At 43.1% G+C, this 19,567-nt stretch overlaps 1 protein-coding gene across 1 annotated transcript; it reads right to left on the reverse strand.

The window, feature by feature from the left end:
- Positions 1-220: 220 nt before the first annotated feature.
- mfn1b (mitofusin 1b) lies at positions 221-15,405 on the reverse strand. Its single transcript, XM_084920340.1, has 18 exons — positions 15,236-15,405; positions 14,659-14,816; positions 14,410-14,545; positions 11,785-11,947; positions 10,659-10,783; positions 10,469-10,577; positions 7,977-8,084; positions 7,714-7,867; positions 7,411-7,478; positions 5,890-6,011; positions 5,531-5,657; positions 4,209-4,313; positions 3,714-3,816; positions 2,891-3,117; positions 2,640-2,810; positions 1,734-1,930; positions 1,358-1,492; positions 221-1,133 (listed from the first exon to the last, which is right to left on the reverse strand). Exons 2-18 carry the CDS (start codon positions 14,804-14,806, stop codon positions 1,064-1,066), a joined length of 2,268 nt encoding a protein of 755 aa, XP_084776466.1. The 5' UTR covers positions 14,807-14,816; positions 15,236-15,405; the 3' UTR covers positions 221-1,063.
- Between the last annotated feature and the right edge of the window lie 4,162 nt (positions 15,406-19,567).

Consider the following 19,567-nt stretch of genomic DNA (forward strand, 5'->3'; position numbering starts at 1 on the left):
TGGCTGGAGATTTCTGTGCATGTAGACAGCCACAGATTTGCGCTTTTGATTTTTGCTGTTCATTTTACAGTCAGTAGTCTTTATCAGCAGCAGACGGCATGTTTTTGTCGACTTCACGCCATTCAATCGTAAACTAGCAGCAGAGTGACTCTAATTTATTGCCATATTGAACACCTTTGACCTTTTTTCTGTAAGTGTCCAAAAAGAAACGCACAAAATCTTGTTTTAGATCGTTGCAGTTTTAATGCAATTTGGAAAATCTACACATACTTTAGGACACATTTGAGGAAAACAAGTTTACAAAGTGCACACTGGTGTAGTCATCATCAGGTAATGGGTATAAATAAAATAGGGTATTATAAAATATATATATATGAATATTTTGAAAGCTTTTGTTCTATACAGTTTGGAGTATTAGAAAATAGCAGACAAGGCTTCAGCTTTTCATTCGTACTCAAACGATTGAGTGAATTTACTGAGCTTCCTGTAACTGTGAAAATGTTTTCTTTCATTATTAAATTAATTTGTTTTTCACACAATGTAGATGTGACCAAACAGATGCACGTACAGTCGTACTGATTTGCTCCATAGAGGTTACTGAAATATTCACAGTCAGAAGCACATTAGTGTCCAAATACAGCACCCGACCGGTGGTGTGCACGCCGACCAGGATAACCGTGACCCGTGGAGCATATCTGCACCACAGGATTCAGGTGTGTTCACTGCTTTTAGAGGAGCCTGACATACAGCAGACCCTGTTGTGTCTGGGCCTTTGCACGTCTCTCTGCTAATCATGAAGAATCGTCTTTTTTTTTTTTTTAGATTAACAGTCAAATCTACAAAATCACAAAAAGAAGGAAAAAATTACAAGTGGCTATTCAGATTGAAAACTGTTCCCGGGGTACCAACACAATTATAAATGAATAATTGAGAAGCTGATTATCAAAACATCGGCGCATAAACCTCGGCTGTAGTTTGCGCGATCTTGCAGTGACGTGGCACCGAACTGAGGAATGACTGGCTCCGTGAGAGCTGAACTGTGGAGCGATGAAGAACAGGATCTTCACTGCTCAGGCTGCAAATACTGCTTGGTGAACTCCTCCAGCTGTTTCTCCAGGTCAGTGGCTTTATGTCTGCACACATCGTGTATAAAAAGAAATACTTGACTTATTACCTTCTTGGGTTGAGATAACATTTTGTGATATCTGTCATGTAGAACTCAACTACACGTTTCCAATTACTGTTATCATTCATTTGATCTGAGATGCTAACGTTCCCCACACTGGTTCCTGATCAATTCCCAGACAGACACTTTACTTTTCCCGTTATTCCCGATAAGAGAGGGAGCTGGACTGACCGCAGGCTCTTGGAGCGGCTCTGGATGCTCTCCAGCTGATCGATCTTCGCTGTCAGTTGACGGATTTCTGCCTCCAGCTCTTTCTGCGTCTGGTCCACCTGCTGACAGAGCCTAGCAAAGGTGGTTGCCATCTCCCTGGTAACACAGAGGGCACAGTGTGGCACTGCTTATTTATTTAGCTCTGTTACAGAGGGCGGGGCTGAGCTGTGTAGGTTTAAATTAGGAAAGGAGGCAGGAGGAGGGAAGCAAAAACCATGAGGCTATAACCTATTCATGCACACAGAAGAGCAAGTGGCAGAAATGATTTTTAGATGGTTCACAGTGCACACCGTCAGCTCACTGGATAGACAGATGATATGAAAGGCAGCACACTTACTGTTGGACTTGTTTGCTACAGTTTGCACTCGTAAGGCTGACCATGAGCTGCATTTTATCGGATGCATAGTCCACAAACTGCCGCTTCAGAGCACGCTCCTTTGCCTTCGTGGTCCAAGTGAGTCTCTCGTATAGGTACAGCAGGCCATAGAGAGAGGCTGACAGGGCGATCAGCCTCCAGCCAACGGTTCTCCACACCTGAGAGAGAGTAGGCAGGTGAAGCATGCTTATTTTGCTGTTTCAGTGGTGGAAGCTTAGATTAAACATGTCGAGTTCAGCACCGTGTATTTGCAAATACTACTCTTCTCTCTATAGGTTTACAAAGACGGTCATCTAAACAATCCTGTTGAGCTACAATGGAACAAATATCAACCATTTTTAACAGGAAAACGTTAAACAGGCTAAAATGCACATCACAAAGATGGGGGAGTACATGGGGGGAGTACATGTTAGTTCAGTGGTGGCAAACATAAGGCCTGAATTTCGTTGGACACACAGTTTTGGACATTTAGCTGAACTTTACATTACTTTTGATTTCTGAATATTGGAACGCCCTGGTCCATAACAAAGCTCAGGGAGTGCATCAAATAAAAACTCAATGTCCAAACAGTTTCTTACAGTTCAATATGTCCAATCAGAGTTCATATTGTTTGACTGTCCACTATTAACTGAGAGGTTAAAATGAGACCTGGGTTCTCGGGCTCCTTTTATTAAAACAGGTTCAAACATCTTTGACAGTGAAACCAGTGCTGTGGTTAAGAGCAGCTTCTTCTTTTTCTTTTTATTGTAAATCACTTTTGTTTGAAATGTGCTAGATAAAGAAAATGGACTTACTGTCTTCCTTACTCTTTACTCACACACCATATTTCATATGTTGGAATTAAAAACGACCTCAGACACAACATACCACTCCTCCAACGACCAGTACGCCCATTGAAGTGCGGGAATTGAGGGAAGCGACGGCTACTATCAGGTCCTCCTGGGTCATGAGGGCTGTCTGCTGGTTGGGCACTGCCACGGTCGTGGGGGGCGCTGAGGAGGAGGGTGTTTGGGTCTGAGGCAGTGCTGGGCGAGGTGTCTAAGGAATGACAAGCAGAGTTTTTCAGAATAGGGTATGAAAAAGTGTCATTACAATAATAATTCTTGATTGGTGCGCACCTGAAAGTTCTGGTCCACCAGTCTAAGAGCTCTCTCTGCATTGGCAGATCCCAGAAAGCGGTGGACTAACGCTTTCCAGCCCAGCGAAAACTTAAACTCAATGTCTTCCTGGAAGTCGCTGCAAAGTGTGGCGCAGTTTAGGTCGTAACTCATGTCAAACTTCCTGCTGTTCATCAGCATGGACACCTGGCTCTGGGTTGAAGAGGGAAGCAGAGGGAGCATGCTCTCTGGAAAGGGAGAATCCCAGCATAAAATGAAGAGAAGGCATATTTGGACACTAGGTGGGCAGCCCTTCAAAATGAGGACATTCACATTTGGACACATTTAGAGCTGGTATAACTTTAGGGACCTGCTGGGCTCAAAGTTAAGAACCAAATATGACACGTTTGTGTTGCACTTTTCCTTACAAGGAAAAAGAGAAACCGATTTATAGAACAGCTCCGGAAGTCTTTTCATCAGAGGGCACATTAACACCTTTACAACATCACTGTCACCGAGCACAGCTTGCATGCGTGCATGACAGTGACGCATTTGTCGCATAATGGGGCATGGAATGACAGCATTCAGCGAGGAGGGTAAATATAGCAGTGATCAGGGTGTAGCAGACATCAGCCTGAAGGCAAAAAGGTTCTGACCAAGTTTAGCAATGCTGCGAATGAGTGACGGAGCGAAAAAATGCTGCCCTGAAGCCATTTTCTAATAAAAAATATCCATTTCTTAAGAGATGAAACCATTTTCAGAAATTGCGTTAACGACTTCAGCTTTTATATTGCAACATTGCAAAGGAGCTCTTATTCATTAACATCCGTGTTACGTGAATTACCTATCATGTATTCCTGGGTGGACTGAACAGAGGCGTTGACAGCATTGGAGCAGCGGAAAGCCAAATTCTTGCCCATCCCCTCCTCCACATGAGCCAGCAGCTCCTGCCAACAGCAACAGGGGTCAGAGGTCAGATGGAAAAAAGGATCTTTGCACGCATGGCACTGTCACAGTGTTTATGCAGACTTGGCATCTGTTATTGCACTAAAACTGAAACTGGAACACTGTAGTGCTAAAGCTAGCAGATGCTAACTGCTTTCAGAGGAAGGAAATAGAAGCCTGTCAGATAAAGTTAAACTAAATGTGTGTAGTACACCGTGTAGCAGAGAGAAACTTCAGCAAGTAGTATGTACAGGCAGTTTATCTGCTTGGTGACTGAATGTGTAGCAGACAACTTTAATGAGCATCGATTGTTGACCCTTACAGCTGGCTAAGCAGAACATCATTTTATTGGCTTTTATTTCGTCTGAGGTGTTTTTATGCTGCCTTTACTTACAGACTTGTACATTTTGAGGACCTGAGGTGAGGGGTGGAAGTCACAGTGGAACTCATCAACAATTAAATGAAGGCGACAGATCTCCTCCCCCATGGCGGTGGAAACCTGGATAAAACGCAACATGGGAGCTCAAGCTGATCTAGTCAGTGACACACAATGGAGCTTCCTCTGGTTTCTGTCCAGGCATCAAGAAGTTTTTCCAATTTCAATATCAGCGAAATAAAGAAGGAAAAAAAAAAACAATTACAGTTTTATTTTTGCATATAGAGGTAATTAAGTTACTTTCATTTAAAGGAGAAAGGAAACAGACAAAAGCTCTGTTAATCAGCTTGTCACCTGCTGACTCTGAGAAAGTGATCCATGCGCTTATTTCATCCAGGCTTGACGACTGTAATAGTCTTTATTTCGGTACCAGCCAGGCTCTGCTCTTCAGCTAGTTCAGGATGCTGCAGTCCGACTCCTGACAGGCGCTCGTAAACATGACCATATCTCTCCAGGCTCGTTTACACTGGCTTCCAGTGCATTGTAGAATTGATTTTAAGATGTTATTGCTTGCTTTTAAGTCTCTAAATGGATTAGCTCTGTCATACCTCTCTGACCTTTTAACTAAAAATACTGCAAACAGATCTCTCAGGTCAGCTAATAAGTTGCTTCTGATTGTCCCTAGCAGCAGGCTACACACAGAGCAGACTTTGGATCAGTCTGCCTCTTCAGATTAGGATCTCTCCAACACTCGACATTTTTAAAGCCTGTCTCAAAACACATTTTTACTCTCTAGCTTTTAATCATGACTGAGTTTGTGTTTTATTCTCTGTGCGTGTTTGTTCTACTTGTTACTTTTGTTACTATGTACAGCACTTTGGTCAACCTGTGTGGTTTTTAAATGTTGCTTACAAATAAATTGATTGATTGATATAATATTTGCTATTTGCTGACCTACTGTCATTTATAACATCTGATAAATTTATCAGCTGATCTAAAGAAGAGACAGGTGAAACACCCTTCAATCAGGTGTTGATTATGCATAATTTGGCCACCAGAGGGCACCCTGCCATCTGCTGTTGGCAACGTGTTTGCTAATAAAAGCAGACAGCGTGACCAAGTTAATAAATAAACGAGAAATCTGTTTTATAAGCAGAAAAAACCCCTCTTAGCTGATATATAGTGATATCTGGCTCCTTAAAAACTATGATCACATGAAACACCTAAGTGATCAGCAGATAATTAGCACTGCATGTGTTGGTGTAATCACAAAGTAAATATCTGAGGTTGGAGATCCTTCAGGGCAGAAAAAAATCCATTTCTCCTTTTGTCAGTGTTACCTTGGACTCCACGTCCTCACTGATTGCCTTGATCTTCTTTTTAATTTCATCGACTAGCAGGTTGAGTTGATTCTTGACAAACTCCAGCCGATCCATCTGATACTCTCTGTCCTCCAGTGCCGCCACTCTGAAGACCCCGCCCCCCAAACAGGAAATGCTGTCACACATGCAAACTAGCAGGTAAATAACTTGACAGTAAAACGTTGATTAGACCTGCACAGCAGAAAGAAGCAAAAAAAACATGTTGACAACTCAAATGATCACATAACTTTTCAGCATGCTGATGTTTTATCTCTAGAAACCCTTCAGCTGGAGGAAGATCAGACATTATAAGTAAAGAAAACGTAGTGGGCGCTCACCTCTTCTCCGCAGCCTCGATGTGGATGGCATCCATTATGCTCTTGACTTGTTCTGTGATCTGCTTGGCCCTGATAGTGTGCTGCTCAAACTTTGTTTTCACTGCTGACTGCGAGATACACTCCTGCGAGGCCATAACACACAAGTTACTGTGACATTTACTGTGGCTGCTGCTGGACGCCGTGCGGGAACTTGCACGCCACCAGGGACGAATGTAGGACAAGATAAACACCTGCTACGTTTGACTTAAAAGAAGAAGAAAAGAAATGGAAACACAGGTGTGGAAACGACAGCAGCAGAGTGCGTATCTTGTGTCACGCAGCCCACATTTGGTCACAGTAGTGTGTTGGTGATCTCACAACAAAATTAAGAAATAAAAATCAACATATTAAGTGAATTTAAACACAAACGCAACAGAATGAAGGAGGAAGTGCAACATAGATAAGTAGGAATTTTATGTCATGTTGGGATTTAAAGTAGCTGTTATTCATTTTAAGTAAAGAGTATCGCGATGACTTACTGGAAACAGATTCCTGACCCTGACAGAAGCAGCTCTCTAACGATATAGTAAATCTACTTCATCAGAACTGTGCTTTCTTTGTTTTCCTCACAGAGCACTTTTTGTTTCCCCTTTTCCAGCTGTATGATGATTTGTCTGATATGCTCTCTTCCAAACAATTCCTCCTTTATTGGGCTATTTCAGGTGTAAAGGAGGAGGAGAAGTGTATGCCAACTTGCTAACTGCCTACTTTAACATTTTCCTATGTTGGATCTAATCTGATGTTCCAGCATCCATCACTAACAACCCCAACAGCCAGACCAAGCTGCCAGTGAAGCCAAATGTCTCTTATTCTATGTGCTTTTATTCCCAGGATCTATACAGTAAAATACAACAAAAACCAAAATACCACAATAAGATGCAAAATTAAAAAAAAAAAAAAAAAAAAGCAACAAAACTCAATGAAAAAATGTGGAACAAAACAAACGGCTGCCCTCACCTAAGTGAATCTAGATTTCAGCAATGAAGACGCAGGTTGATGTAAAAAAGGCGCAGCGAGTGGACGGCCCTGCGGGAGTCAACGTCTGAGCAGCTGGCTGCTTCTGTCAGCTGTTACTGCTCGAGGGAAGACTCACGCCGACTCTTGTTTTTTTTTAAAACATCGAAACACACACAGACTACTACTACTTTGAGCTGGCAAAGGAACATCTGAAGATTTCTTATTTATTCCACAAATGTTAGCAGACTTGTGCAACAAGCTAAGTTCTGCTTCTTGTAGAGCAGCCACTCTTTTCTTCTCCTGCTCACAATGAATGAGGAAACAATCTCAGTTAGCTTAGCGGTGAGTTCCCTTCTTTCTTCAGCTGTAATTTCTGACAATGCGCTAACTGCAGCTCTCAGCAGGCATCCATGCAACCTAACGTTTCTTTGAATCCTATATTTGTAACGACTGAAACATCCATCCAACACTCAGTTTGTTAGTAAACATTGGAATATTCGTTTTCCTAAACGCACACAAACACACCTCAAACCTCCTTTCAAAGCACTGAAACTCCTTCAGTCTCTCCTGGAAGCCCTCAGCAAGAGCGCCACCTGTTGGACAATTTAATCACATTAGAAAGATCATAAAGTTCTGAACATGACTGCAAAAATGCACGCGTACAATACTTTGACTCACATCGGATGTAAACATCTAAACCTCTAATTTAATATTCGTTCAGAGTTCTGCTTTATATTGATATCGAGGCTTCTGCGTAACACTGGTGAACGCACATGTATGAAATCTGGGTAGTACACTTTGTTAGTGCGACCTTCCCTGTATCCTCACCTGTTTCAGGCATGCCTTGTGCACGCTGCATACGGGAATTGAGCACCTCCTTTGCAGAGACAAAGAAAATGTGGTTGGGTGCCTTATCACTGTCCAAAACTTTGAGCTCGTCCACCAAGAAGTTCACACAACGGTCTGTGTGCTGCTTCCTCACCTGAAAAAGAAGACACGCCACCTTCACGTATGAGGTTTTTTACATTATGTATTCTCAAAGTAACAATCTCTTTCATTGGAGGCTGATGACACAGCAATCCCATACTCACGTCCTCCATGTATTCTGGTTCATTTGCTGAGGCGTCCCAGCGATTGTTGAGGATGAAGATGTTCGGCTTTGAAAGACGCTCATTCACTTTGTGGAAAAAGTGCTTTTCCTAGAAGCAAAGAAGTTAAAGGACAGTCTGAGTAGTGCAGAACAGTAAAGACAGGAAGTCATTTCTTTCTTTCCAAAACAAAGCTCCTGCTTGATTTGACAGGGTGCAGACTGCAGGGGTAAAAATCCTCACGGTTTGCACACTTATGCAGAAATGGTAGCTTTATGTTTGCTACTCAGCCATCAAAGTTATTTACATAAATCCTCGATTTATATCTACAGAAAAGCCCAGAGTGGAATGCAAGTCTGCTTTGCCTTTAAGAACTGCAGCTGCGCTAAAGATCTCTGTGACTGGCTGTGTTTAGCTTCACGCTGCATGAATGTGCAGACAGAAAGAAGAGTGGGGCCTGTTTGTGGTCGGACATAAACACTGGCTGGTTGCACTCTTATCAGCTCAGCATAGAGAACATCCACACGGCCCCTCTGGCACTCACAGAACTGGAAACTTGGAGTCAAACTGCTGTGCCACCATCCACTTATTTTTTTTATTTTTTTGCCTGTCCCATTTGGTTCTTTAGCCGTCAGAATTGTTGTCTGAAGACCAACAATGAGACCCAATGGATTTACTTTGCCAAATGGATCATCACGGCCTTGCCGTATTGGTCCATTTGATCGACCTTTGTTGTTGTTATTTATTTTATTTTCAGTTGTTACAGACGGGACAGACATGACTGATGGATAGGAAAGGGAGAAAGAAAGATGAAGGAAAAGAAAAACAGAAGGGAAGAGGGACAGTGAGAGAGGGCACTTAAAAAGACAAAGAAGAAAAAAAATCTCCTGGACCACCTGTTGAGAGAAAAAGAAGAGAAAACAAGCAAAAAAAACAGAGCAACATACTAAACACAACACCATCACGTTAATCTAGCTCAGTGTAAACAGCAGTAAATACTAAATATTGAATGTTGTTGTGCAGCAAGCAGGACCGACAGCGCACAATGTGCTTGGAAATAGCAGCCAATAGAGGTGTAGTTTATGTCTATGAACAGTGAACACCCGTGTGCACACCTGTGTGGATCAGCGCGCTTGTATTCAAAAGGTTTCCCCATGTAATGGTCTGCTAGAGCAGCGGTCCCCAACCCCCGGGCCTCGGACCGGTACCGGTCCGTGAGTCGTTTGGTGCCGGGCCGCGAGAGTTGAGGCTCAGGTGTGAAATGTCTGGTTTTCAGGGTTTTTATCGGTTTTCAGCGTTATTTTGTTATCGTTTTTATCGTTTTTATCGTTAACTCTGTTTTCCTGGGTCTTTTCACGTGTGTTATGAATAAATCTTCTTTTTTCGGTACCGGTACTAGTTTTATTTTGTTGTATTTATCCGCGACACCTTAAAGGCCGGTCCGTGAAAATATTGTCGGGCAAAATATTGCCGTGGCGCAAAAAAGGTTGGGGACCGCTGTGCTAGAGGATGTAGAGAGCCATAGCCCTTTCCCCCAAGGCATGAAGCAGGCATGGAGGAGATCCAGGCCCTAGACATCCAGAGGCCCCAGAGTGCGAGAGCCCAAGGAGGACCACCGGAGGGGCATCCGTGCCACCCTCCTGGGAAGAGCTGAGGAGAGCCCCAGATGAGGGGTCACCCAGTAGCCACGGAGCAGAAGCCAGAGGGGGCTGAAGTGGCGTGCCCGCCGGCTCTGCCGGCAGCCAGCTGTGCCAGAGTGAACCGAGCCGCAGGCCCAGAGGCCGGAGGCCCGAGGGCCCCCTTTGCCCGGGAAGAGGCCTGACTGACCAACAGGCACCAGGCCCCGCCAAGTAGTCACCGGGAGTGAGCTGGTACATACCTGAGCGCCCAGCCCCGGACACCAAGAACCACCAACGCACCGACCCCTGAGGGCATCAGTTACCGGCAGGGAGTGTGGTGAGGGGAGATAGGCCTTTGGAGGACACCATCCACTTAAATGAAAACTTAGAGGCTTATAGAGCAATGACGGGTGACAACGGGCCGACGGACACAGCGACCCTATCATCTAATAGCTATCAATATATGCATTAATATACATTTAAACAAGTAACTGACAAAGAAAGAGCAGATAAAATATCAGTAACTAACAAGCCTAATAATGGTTTGAATAATGGTTTTGATGACTGACACAAGCATAGAGGCAATCTGAAAAAAGCTGACTAGACAGATCAGATAAGATGACAGGTGCTGGCAATACGATGACAAAATTCAGAGCTGAATTACAAGCGGGAACAATGAGGGAATTTCTTTGATCAATCCTGTGAGTGGCGCTCATCCATGGAGCTGTTTCGATGATTTAAAACGTTATCCGGCCTTTTCCCCAGCTCAGGTTATTCCCTATCTACACATGAAAGTGCTGCTGCAACTAATTATTGAAACAGAATGACATCAGGACAGCAGCCAAACATGAGTTTGATGTGTGTGAGACACTTTACCGTGTTCATGAGTGTAGACTCTGAGTTTGCCACCAGCACAAAAACATCAGCATCCAGGCAAAACTTGTCTATCCAGCTGTCCAGCTCTAACGTGACGTCTGTTCCGGGGCTGGAAGTCAGAAGGGAGGTCAAATACACCAAATGTACGAGATAGGTGGACTTTTCAGATGCGAAGATCTGATCCTGTTACCTGTCTACAAGCACCAGGTCGTCTCGCAGCAGAGCACATTTGGTCTTTGGCCAGAAGACACGTACCAGGCAGCCGGCATCCAGGCTTTCATCCATGAGAAGCGCGTGAGCCAGCTGGTTCACGGTCTGCAGACAGGGAGGAAATCCACTGATAGGAATATTTACACAAAAAGTTTATAGTAATGCAAATGAAAATTTTAGCACATTTTGCAGCCACCAAAATGTGTTAAAAACCACCGAAGGGTGCTGGTTTGGACCCTGAATTGTCCCAAGAATCCATCAGAGTGTGAGAGAGTGTGTTAACAAAGCACCTTAGGTCTGTATGACTGGAAGAAAAGTGGCTTGTAGTGAAAAGTGCTTCGAGTGCTTGATTCGAGTAGAAGTGCATTATTTATAAATATGAGTAAATTTACCACTTGGAAACCCACCTAGCTTTAATCACTTGAGTTATTAACACGTAAAAACACCAGACTGATTATTAGGAAGGTGAGACGAAGCCGCTCAGCTCCACACAGTAAACAAGACTGTAGGGTCTCCTTTAAATTTCAGACACCTGACACTGCAGTAAACATCCTGCCTTCATGTCACATGTTCTTACATGGCTACAAGTTCAGCCTTTGCCCAGTTCAGTTTGCATTCAATTGACTATTTACGTGGCTGTAGCTCACGAGGTACAGCAAGCCATCGACTACCTGAAAGGTTTGTGGTTCAATCCCTGGCTGCTCCACTCTGCATGCTTGCAGACACATCGGAGTATGAATGTGTGTGAAGTTAGACAGAAAGCACTTACACAGAAATAAGTGCTGGTGTGAAAGCGCCATATAAGAACCAGTCCATTTAGCTACTCAAGTGCTACATTTATCTGCAACTGTGAAAAACTTCAGTCCCATTATTACTGGTGTTTTAATAGCAAACCACAAACAACAAGAATAAGGACGTATAGTATGATAGAAAGAGCGGCAAGCAGTGTGAACAGATGCTCTGATTAACGACCACGGTGGCATTCTGGTGCGTGTGTTCACGTAAACTTTGTCCTCAGTTTCTCTGGAGGGGATCAGCTGCACATAATTACTAGACAGAGCTCGCAAACTTCCAAAAACATTCTGCTGCCTCTGAATTAAACTTACCTTGACACTCTTCTTTTCATCTGAGCCGTCTGTCTTGAGGTAGGCCTTATCGTCATCGGTGCCCTCCACACTCAAGAAGCAGTTGGTGGTGTGGCCAATACCACTTGGCAGCACTCGATCCCTCAGCATGGCATTAATCACTGTGCTTTTACCATTACTGGTCCTGAGATCAACAAACAGATTCTTTACTTACTTATTTAACCTTTATCCACACTAGGGCTGCCACGATTAGTCGACTAGTCACGATTACGTCGACTATCAAAATCGTCGACGACTGATTTAATAGTCGACGCGTCGTTTGAAGCTTTGTAAGATCCTGAAAGACGCAGGAATAAGTAGTAGGATTTAAGAGTGTAATAACGGACTGAAACAGAAGATGGCAGCACTGCATGTACAAGGATGCCAGCTGCCGTTAAACCCCGAAGAAGAAGAAGCTGTGTCCCAGAATTCATAGCGCGGCCCAGCTCAGTTTCCAACAATGGCGGCAGCTAGTTAGTTTTAATGTTACTCTTATTATTCTTTCTGGGTCACAAAATAAACGTTTAACATATTTTCAGGCGAGAATGTAGCTGTGTAAACCTCAAATATCTGCTCAGTTTATCAAGACACCACATGTTTTCAAAAGCGCTCCTACGTTTTCGGAGACGTCTGTTACCCACTAGCTCGATAGCTAGCCGGGGGCAAGGCTCACTAGAGCCGTGAGAACACCGGACTCCCGGCAAATCGTTTTCAAACCCACCGCCGTCTTTCGCTACTCAGGTTAAACATATTTAAGTCACTTAGATCAGCGGTCCCCAACCCCCGGGCCTCGGACCGGTACCGGTCCGTGAGTCGTTTGGTACCGGGCCGCGAGAGTTGAGGCTCAGGTGTGAAATGTATAGTTTTCAGGGTTTTTATCGGTTTTCAGCGTTATTTTTTTTATCGTTTACTCGGTTTTCCTGGGTCTTTTCACGTGTGTTATGAATAAATCATCTTTTTTTCGTTACCGGTACTAGTTTTATTTTGTTGTATTTATCCGCAACACATTAAAGGCCGGTCTGTGAAAATATTGTCGGGCATAAACCGGTCCGTGGCGCAAAAAAGGTTGGGGACCGCTGACTTAGATAACTTCAAAATGTTATTGTTAGGCTTTTTTTTGTATTTTATTTGTTCCTGAGTAAATCGGTTTGGCTGAGATTAAAGTTATAGTTTTTACACAGCTGACTAAACCTCAAGCAGAAAACTGATTATCAGAAGTGTGAGATGCTCGAGAATATACTCCGGTGTCCTGTTATATTTTAGATCGCAAGGAGTTTATTAAACTTCACCGAAACAATCTGCAGATTTCATTAAAATGTAATAAACTATCATTTTGTCTTTATTTTTAGTTAGCACATACCTTAAAGACTTAAAGCTGTAAGCTAATGATAGTTATATAAGAGCAGATGCTGCTGGTGCAATAAGCTGTACGTTTTACGTCTAATGGATGATGATCTGATTAGTCGACTAATCGCAAAAATAATCGGTGACTAGTCGACTATCAAAATAATAGTTTGTGGCAGCCCTAATCCACACAGGCGGTCCCACTGACACTCGAGGTCTCATTTGCAAGTGAGACCTGTTGTTGCTCAGTGTGCTCATGATTTTAAAAACTCATAAAGAAATGAAAGTGTTACGTACAAAGTTCCTGTTATTTTCAGCTAGTCCAGCTGCTGTATGGTGCAATTTATTGCCATCTGACTGAATTACTTGAATATAGGACATGCTTGTTTTGCTGTAACACATTAGTTTCATGGTCAGGTAACTACTCGAGGCACGTGACTCATAGTTAAAGAAAATGAAAGTAAAGACACGCCTATCCACACAACAGGGAAAAGAGTGCTTTACATTCCCACGACTGAGAGCGTCACAACAACAAAAAACCCACTCTGGAAAATACCATTTAAGAATAGCACCGCTTTTGGTAGAGCATGTGTAAAGCATCATGGTTATTATAGTTCAACGAAAGTAAACATCCATCCATCCATCCATTCACTACCGCTTATCCTTTTCAGGGTCGCGGGGGGTGCTGGAGCCAATCCCAGCTGTCATAGGGCGAGAGGCGGGGTACACCCTGGACAGGTCGCCAGTCTGTCGCAGGGCTAACACACAAGGACAGACAACCATTCACACTCACATTCACACCTAGTGGCAATTTGGATTATCCAATTAACCTATCCCCACAAACTGCATGTCTTTGGACGGTGGGAGGAAGCCGGAGTACCCGGAGGGAACCCACGCAGACACGGGGAGAACATGCAAACTCCACACAGAAAGACCCCGGCCTGATGGTGGAATTGAACTCAGGACCTTCTTGCTGTGCGGCAACAGTGCTAACCACCGTGCTGCCCTCGAAAGTAAACATGAAAAGTAAAACTAGATGTGAAAACACCTGATTACACTGAAATAAAAATAAAAAGACTTCTTTAGCAAGACTTAAAATGAGTGTGAGTCCACTTTCTTCACAAATGCACCGTTTATATTGTAATACCTGTTCTGATCTTCTTAAACCTCACAAACACATCACTGAAGTAAACTGATAACAAAAACTTTTTATTAATAAAATGTCATTAAATAAAAATAAATCTGGTCAACAGGTAGACTAACCTGCCAAAAAAGGCCACTTTCATGTGCCTGCGTGCCAGCACCTCCTTGATGACAGCCAGTTTGTCTCTATATGCCTTAATCTGCTCCTTCTGATCCTGAGTTGCGATGTTCTCCAAAGCTTTATTCCCGCTGATGTCTGCCAGCACAAAAACACAGCATGAAGAAAAGCAAGTGCTGTGCGCCTCCTGCACCAACACTCCTGATTGACAAGAAGTCGGTGTTAGAAGCTCCCAGGCAAACTTCTCTCACCTTCCACAAACTCTGAAGTCTCCTTCACGTAGTGGAGTAGCTGCTCGAACACATCGCTTATCGTCTTCTTGGCCACAACAAAGTGCTTGAGAGGGGAAAACTCGCCCCGGGCCGAGTCTGTCCGTCTGAGTGGAGGCGCCGCAGCCATGCTGGTCAATCTGAAACCGGAGGCGTCAGCAAGGACAAACACACTCGTATCAGCGGGCACGAACAACACCGCAAACACAGTTTGGATCGAGCCGAAACACTTCTGTTGATCTTAATATTACAGTTACATAACTTAAGTATCAAACTGCAGTGGATGGAAGATGGATTGTTTATTAAAAGTGTTTTTAGCAAAGTTATCGAACAAGAGTTAGCAGCGACGCCGTGCATCTTCCTACACATTGCTACACACGGTGTTCAGATAGGTAGCTGTACACACATATGCCCGGCTTTTCTCGGTTAGTTATTAGCAGCTGTCACACTTGAAAATCTCTCACGGTGAGTGCTGTCCTGGAGGCTAACCGATTAAGCTAGGTCATGTTACAGGCAGCCGTAAGCTAGCATTAGCCCCGGCGCTACTTTTTTTCCTCACCGCTGTCCAAAGAGAGCCCGCGTCCTCTTCTCATAACACAAATAATATAGATCCGGGTGGACAATGCAGAGATCTCCTTTGCTTACTGGAAGATTGATTGCTGTCAGACTGGTTAGCCCGTGTGTTCACTGTAATGTCACAGCGCCAAGTTAGTTAGAGGAAGAAGTATGCATCCGAAACAAATTTTCAAAATAAAAATGCCCCTTTGACAGAAACACTAGAAAGTACAGTACTGTAAATGTGACCGCTGCTAACTGATGTCGCTTTAGTTTAATTGCTGTTGAACTACGTGTGTTTTACTGTTTTACCGCTGCCATTGTTTTTAGAACTTGAACGTGTCACCCTTGAGAAACAATATCGACTCGATTCTGCACAAAGATGTAAACACAAAACAATATCGACTCGATATTGTTTCAATATCGTCTCTATATATTTTTTCTCTTTGAAACCGCTTTAGCGGCCATTTGTCCTGACCGTTCTTTTATTTTCAAACTTTAAGTGTCTAGACTTCCTGTTCTTCCACTTGACGCAGCCCCCGCCAGCGTCAGCTCCAGTCACAGGACAAGGGGCGGAGATAAGTGACGAAACGGTTGTCCGGAAACAGCCAATCAATGAGCAAAGAATGTGTCTGACCCGGAGCTCTCCTTTACTGTAAACGCCTGTCCAGGATATCTATATACGATTTAAAAACAGACTCTCTGCACATGTTTCTGCAAAAAACGTCTAAGCATTTAGTGAAAGTGAAGTGAAAGTAAAACAAAAAAAACAGTGAAACTGAAAACAATAAGCACCAAACCCGGTAAACCTGTTATTAAAACCAAATTAAACTAAAATCTAATTTAAAACGAAACCAAAGGTAAAAACCTTTGAAAAATGAAAATAAGACAGCAACTCAACCCAGGTTGATGTTTGTGCCCTATCCCAGTTTGATAGAGGTTACACACCATTTTTAGAATACATACAGTGCTGTGAAGTATTTGCCCTCTTTCTGATTTCTTTTTCTTCTGTGTGTGTTTATTTGTCACACTTTCAGATCTTTTTTCAGATCATCAAACAAATTTTAGCATTAGACAAAGATAACCAGAGTAAATACAAAATGCACTTTTTAGATCATGATCAGGAGTGGAAAAAAAAGCTATCCACGCTTGGCTCTATGTGAAAAAGGTCATTTGAAACCTAATAACTGGTTGTGCCAGTCTTGGCAGCAAGACCTATAATCAAGCAATCATTTTGGTAATTGGCAATGAGTCTTTCACATCAGTGTGGAGAAATTTTTGCCTACCTTCTTTGCAGAACATTTTTAAATCAGCCAAATTCAGGGAACGAACGGGGCGGACATACTTTGTCTGGATTTTCTGGTAGAAAGCAGAATTCATGGTTTCATCACTTACTGAAGTTGTCCAAGTCCTGAAGCATCAAAGCACCCCCAGACCATCACACTATCACCACCATGTTTGATTGTTAGTATGATGTTCCTTTATGGAAAAGCTTCAGCTTTTGTCTCATCAGTTCACAGAATAATTTCCTAAAACTCTTGAGGATCGTCAAGATGTTTTTTGGCAAATTTTGGCAGTTAAGCCTTTATGTTCCTTTTGGTCAGCAGTGGTTTCCTCTTTAGAGCTCTCTCATGGATGCCATTTTTCCAGTCTCTTTCTTATTGTTGAATCATGAAATCTGACCTTAACTAGGGCAAGTGAGGCTTGCAGGTCTTTAGATGTTCTGGGTTCTTTTGTGACCTTTTGAATAAGTCGTTACTGTCCTCTTGCAATTTTGGTCAGGAAGGTTCGTCACTATCCCAGGTTTTCTCACTGTTGTTCACTGGAGTCTTTAGAAAAGCTTTAGAAATGACCCTAACCCTTCCAGACTGATAGATGTCAATGACTTTGTTTCTCATCTGTTGAGTTTCTTTAGACCGTGGCATGATGTGCTGATTTTTGAGGTCTTCTTGCCAGCTTCACTTTGTCAGACAGGTTCTGTTTTATTGATTTTTTGATTCATTATATCTGGCAGTAATCAGGCCTGAGTGTGAATAGTGACATTAAATTCAGCTTTCCAAAGAAACACACAAAAAAGTGGTTAATCACAGTTAATTTACGATTTACAAAAGTAAGAGTTAACGACTTTTTTACAGCACTGTATACAGCCAAACTGGTAATCTCAGCAGCAGTTTGGTTACTAAAGTAAAGATTCAAGAGCTTTATTGTCAATACAGTAGTATACACAGTATACAGTGCACCGCAATGCTGTTTCACCCTAAGCCCCCCATGGTGCATTTATACATATATAAAGGATATATCTCCAAGAGATATAAAACTAGGAATTACAAATAAATAATAAAATTAAGGGATAAAAAGGTACTAATTACTAACTATACAATTCTATACAATACTATAATGGTAACTGTAAAATATTAACTGTACGATAAACAAAGATAAACAAAGACAGGACAGAGACAATACAAAGTGGAATGTGCAGTAGGTATTGAATAACAGTTTCAAGTTATTGTCAAGATATTAACGAGACAAGACAAAGACATGTGCAAATTGTGCAAATATAATATAATTTTGGTGCGTGTTCAGAACTCTGTGACTGAGTATGCAAAGCATACTGTTCCCAGGACCAGTTTGTAGTGGATTTGTGGTAGTTTTTGTTGTTTTTGAGTCTTTTGATGATTATTGTAAGGTGTTTGTAGAGGTGTATGTTTATATCAGTCCTTTTGTGGTAGTGAGTTGAGGGCCCTGCCTGCTTGGGGGAAGAAGCTCTTGCAGTGTCTGGTCGTTACAGTTTTAATGCTGCGAAACCGTCTGCCAGATGGAAGAAGGGAGAACAGTGCATGTGAGGGGTGGAAAGTGTCCTTCACTATGCTGTTCGCACGTCGAATGATGTGTCTGTCAGAGAGTTGGGAGATGAATGTGAGAGGGCCTCCAATGATCCTCTCTGCTGTCCTCACGATCCGCTGTGGAGACTTCTTTTCAGCGAGGGTGCAGTTCCCGTACCAGATAATGATGTAGCAGCAGAGGACGATCTCAATGGTTCCCCGGTAAAATGATGTGAGGATAGGAGGAGGGAGACTGGCCTTCTTCAGTTTCTTAATGATAACGACTGTGTTTAGACTGTTCCCCCCATTCCATGCAAGGCCACCTGGGTTGGCTGGAAGACTGTTTACTTAGCCTGGCAGGGCGAAGGACACTGTCTCAGCTGAACTCTGGACACACACACACATACACTGATATGCACACACTGATCCCCCCTCCCTTTCCAAACGCCTTCGATGCTTGTGCCCTACCGGGGAAGATGGCGGTCGACTGGACCAGCGCAGACATGCTGCAGGACCGGATGCACTGTCTACACCGGCTCTCTCTTACCCTTTACCCGCCCCTGTTGCTTGTCTTGTGTTTCTATGGTGTATTGAAAGTCATGTGCTTTTTGTGCTGAGGTGTTTTTTCTGTTATCAAACTGTTCTCCCACTAGGAGCTCAGTCTGAGTGGAGTTTTTTTTCTCCTCCTCTTACCTCATGTTATGTATTTTCGTTGTTTTTTTCCTATCAGCCTACCTTTCTGACATGTCTCCCCAATGTGATGTTTGTGTAAAGTTGGTCAGAAGGTTCCTTTGTAAGTGCGCATGCGCCATTAGCGTGCTGCCTGCTGTAACCCTAATTTCCTTCGGGATTAATAAAGTATTCTGATTCTGATTCTAAGAAAGTGAAGACGTTGTTGGGCTTTCTTCATGATGGTGGTGGTGTTCAGGTTCCAGGAGAGGTCAGCTGATATGTGCACACCCAGGAACTTCACACTGATGACCATCTCAACAGCAGATCCGTTGATGTGCAGTGGGGTGTGGGCCATTGAGCTCTTCCTGAAGTTAACAACCATCTCTTTAGTCTTCTGAATATTTAGAGACAGGTTGTTATTCTGACACCAGTCCACCAGGTGTTGTACCTAAACTCCACGATGTATGATATTTTGTGCATCTGTCAGTTTCCAGGAACAGTGATCAGAGTTAATCTGAAACCAGCTATATATGTGCAAACAGCTCCTTCTGAATGGGACAAAAGCAGGTAGGAAATGCCTGTGTGTGCGTGTTTATATGTGTGTGTCACTTTGACAGCTGGGACAAACTGCTATCAGTCAGCACAGCGGACAGTGAAATACCTCCACCAGGACCTCCAGCCTCTCGTTTTGCTTTGAGATATTCAAAATCTGCTCATCCTCTCAGGAACTCGTGTTCGAACCTCTTTTTTTCTCTTCTCTTGAATTTCTTTATGGTTTTGTGTGAATTTATGATGGGGAATTAAAATGGTGAGGAAGAAAAAGCTGCTGGTGTTTGAGTAAG

This window comes from Perissodus microlepis, chromosome 23 (genome assembly GCF_051167445.1).
Source record: "Perissodus microlepis isolate ML-2025 ecotype Zambia chromosome 23, ASM5116744v1, whole genome shotgun sequence".
Lineage (NCBI taxonomy): Eukaryota > Metazoa > Chordata > Actinopteri > Cichliformes > Cichlidae > Perissodus > Perissodus microlepis.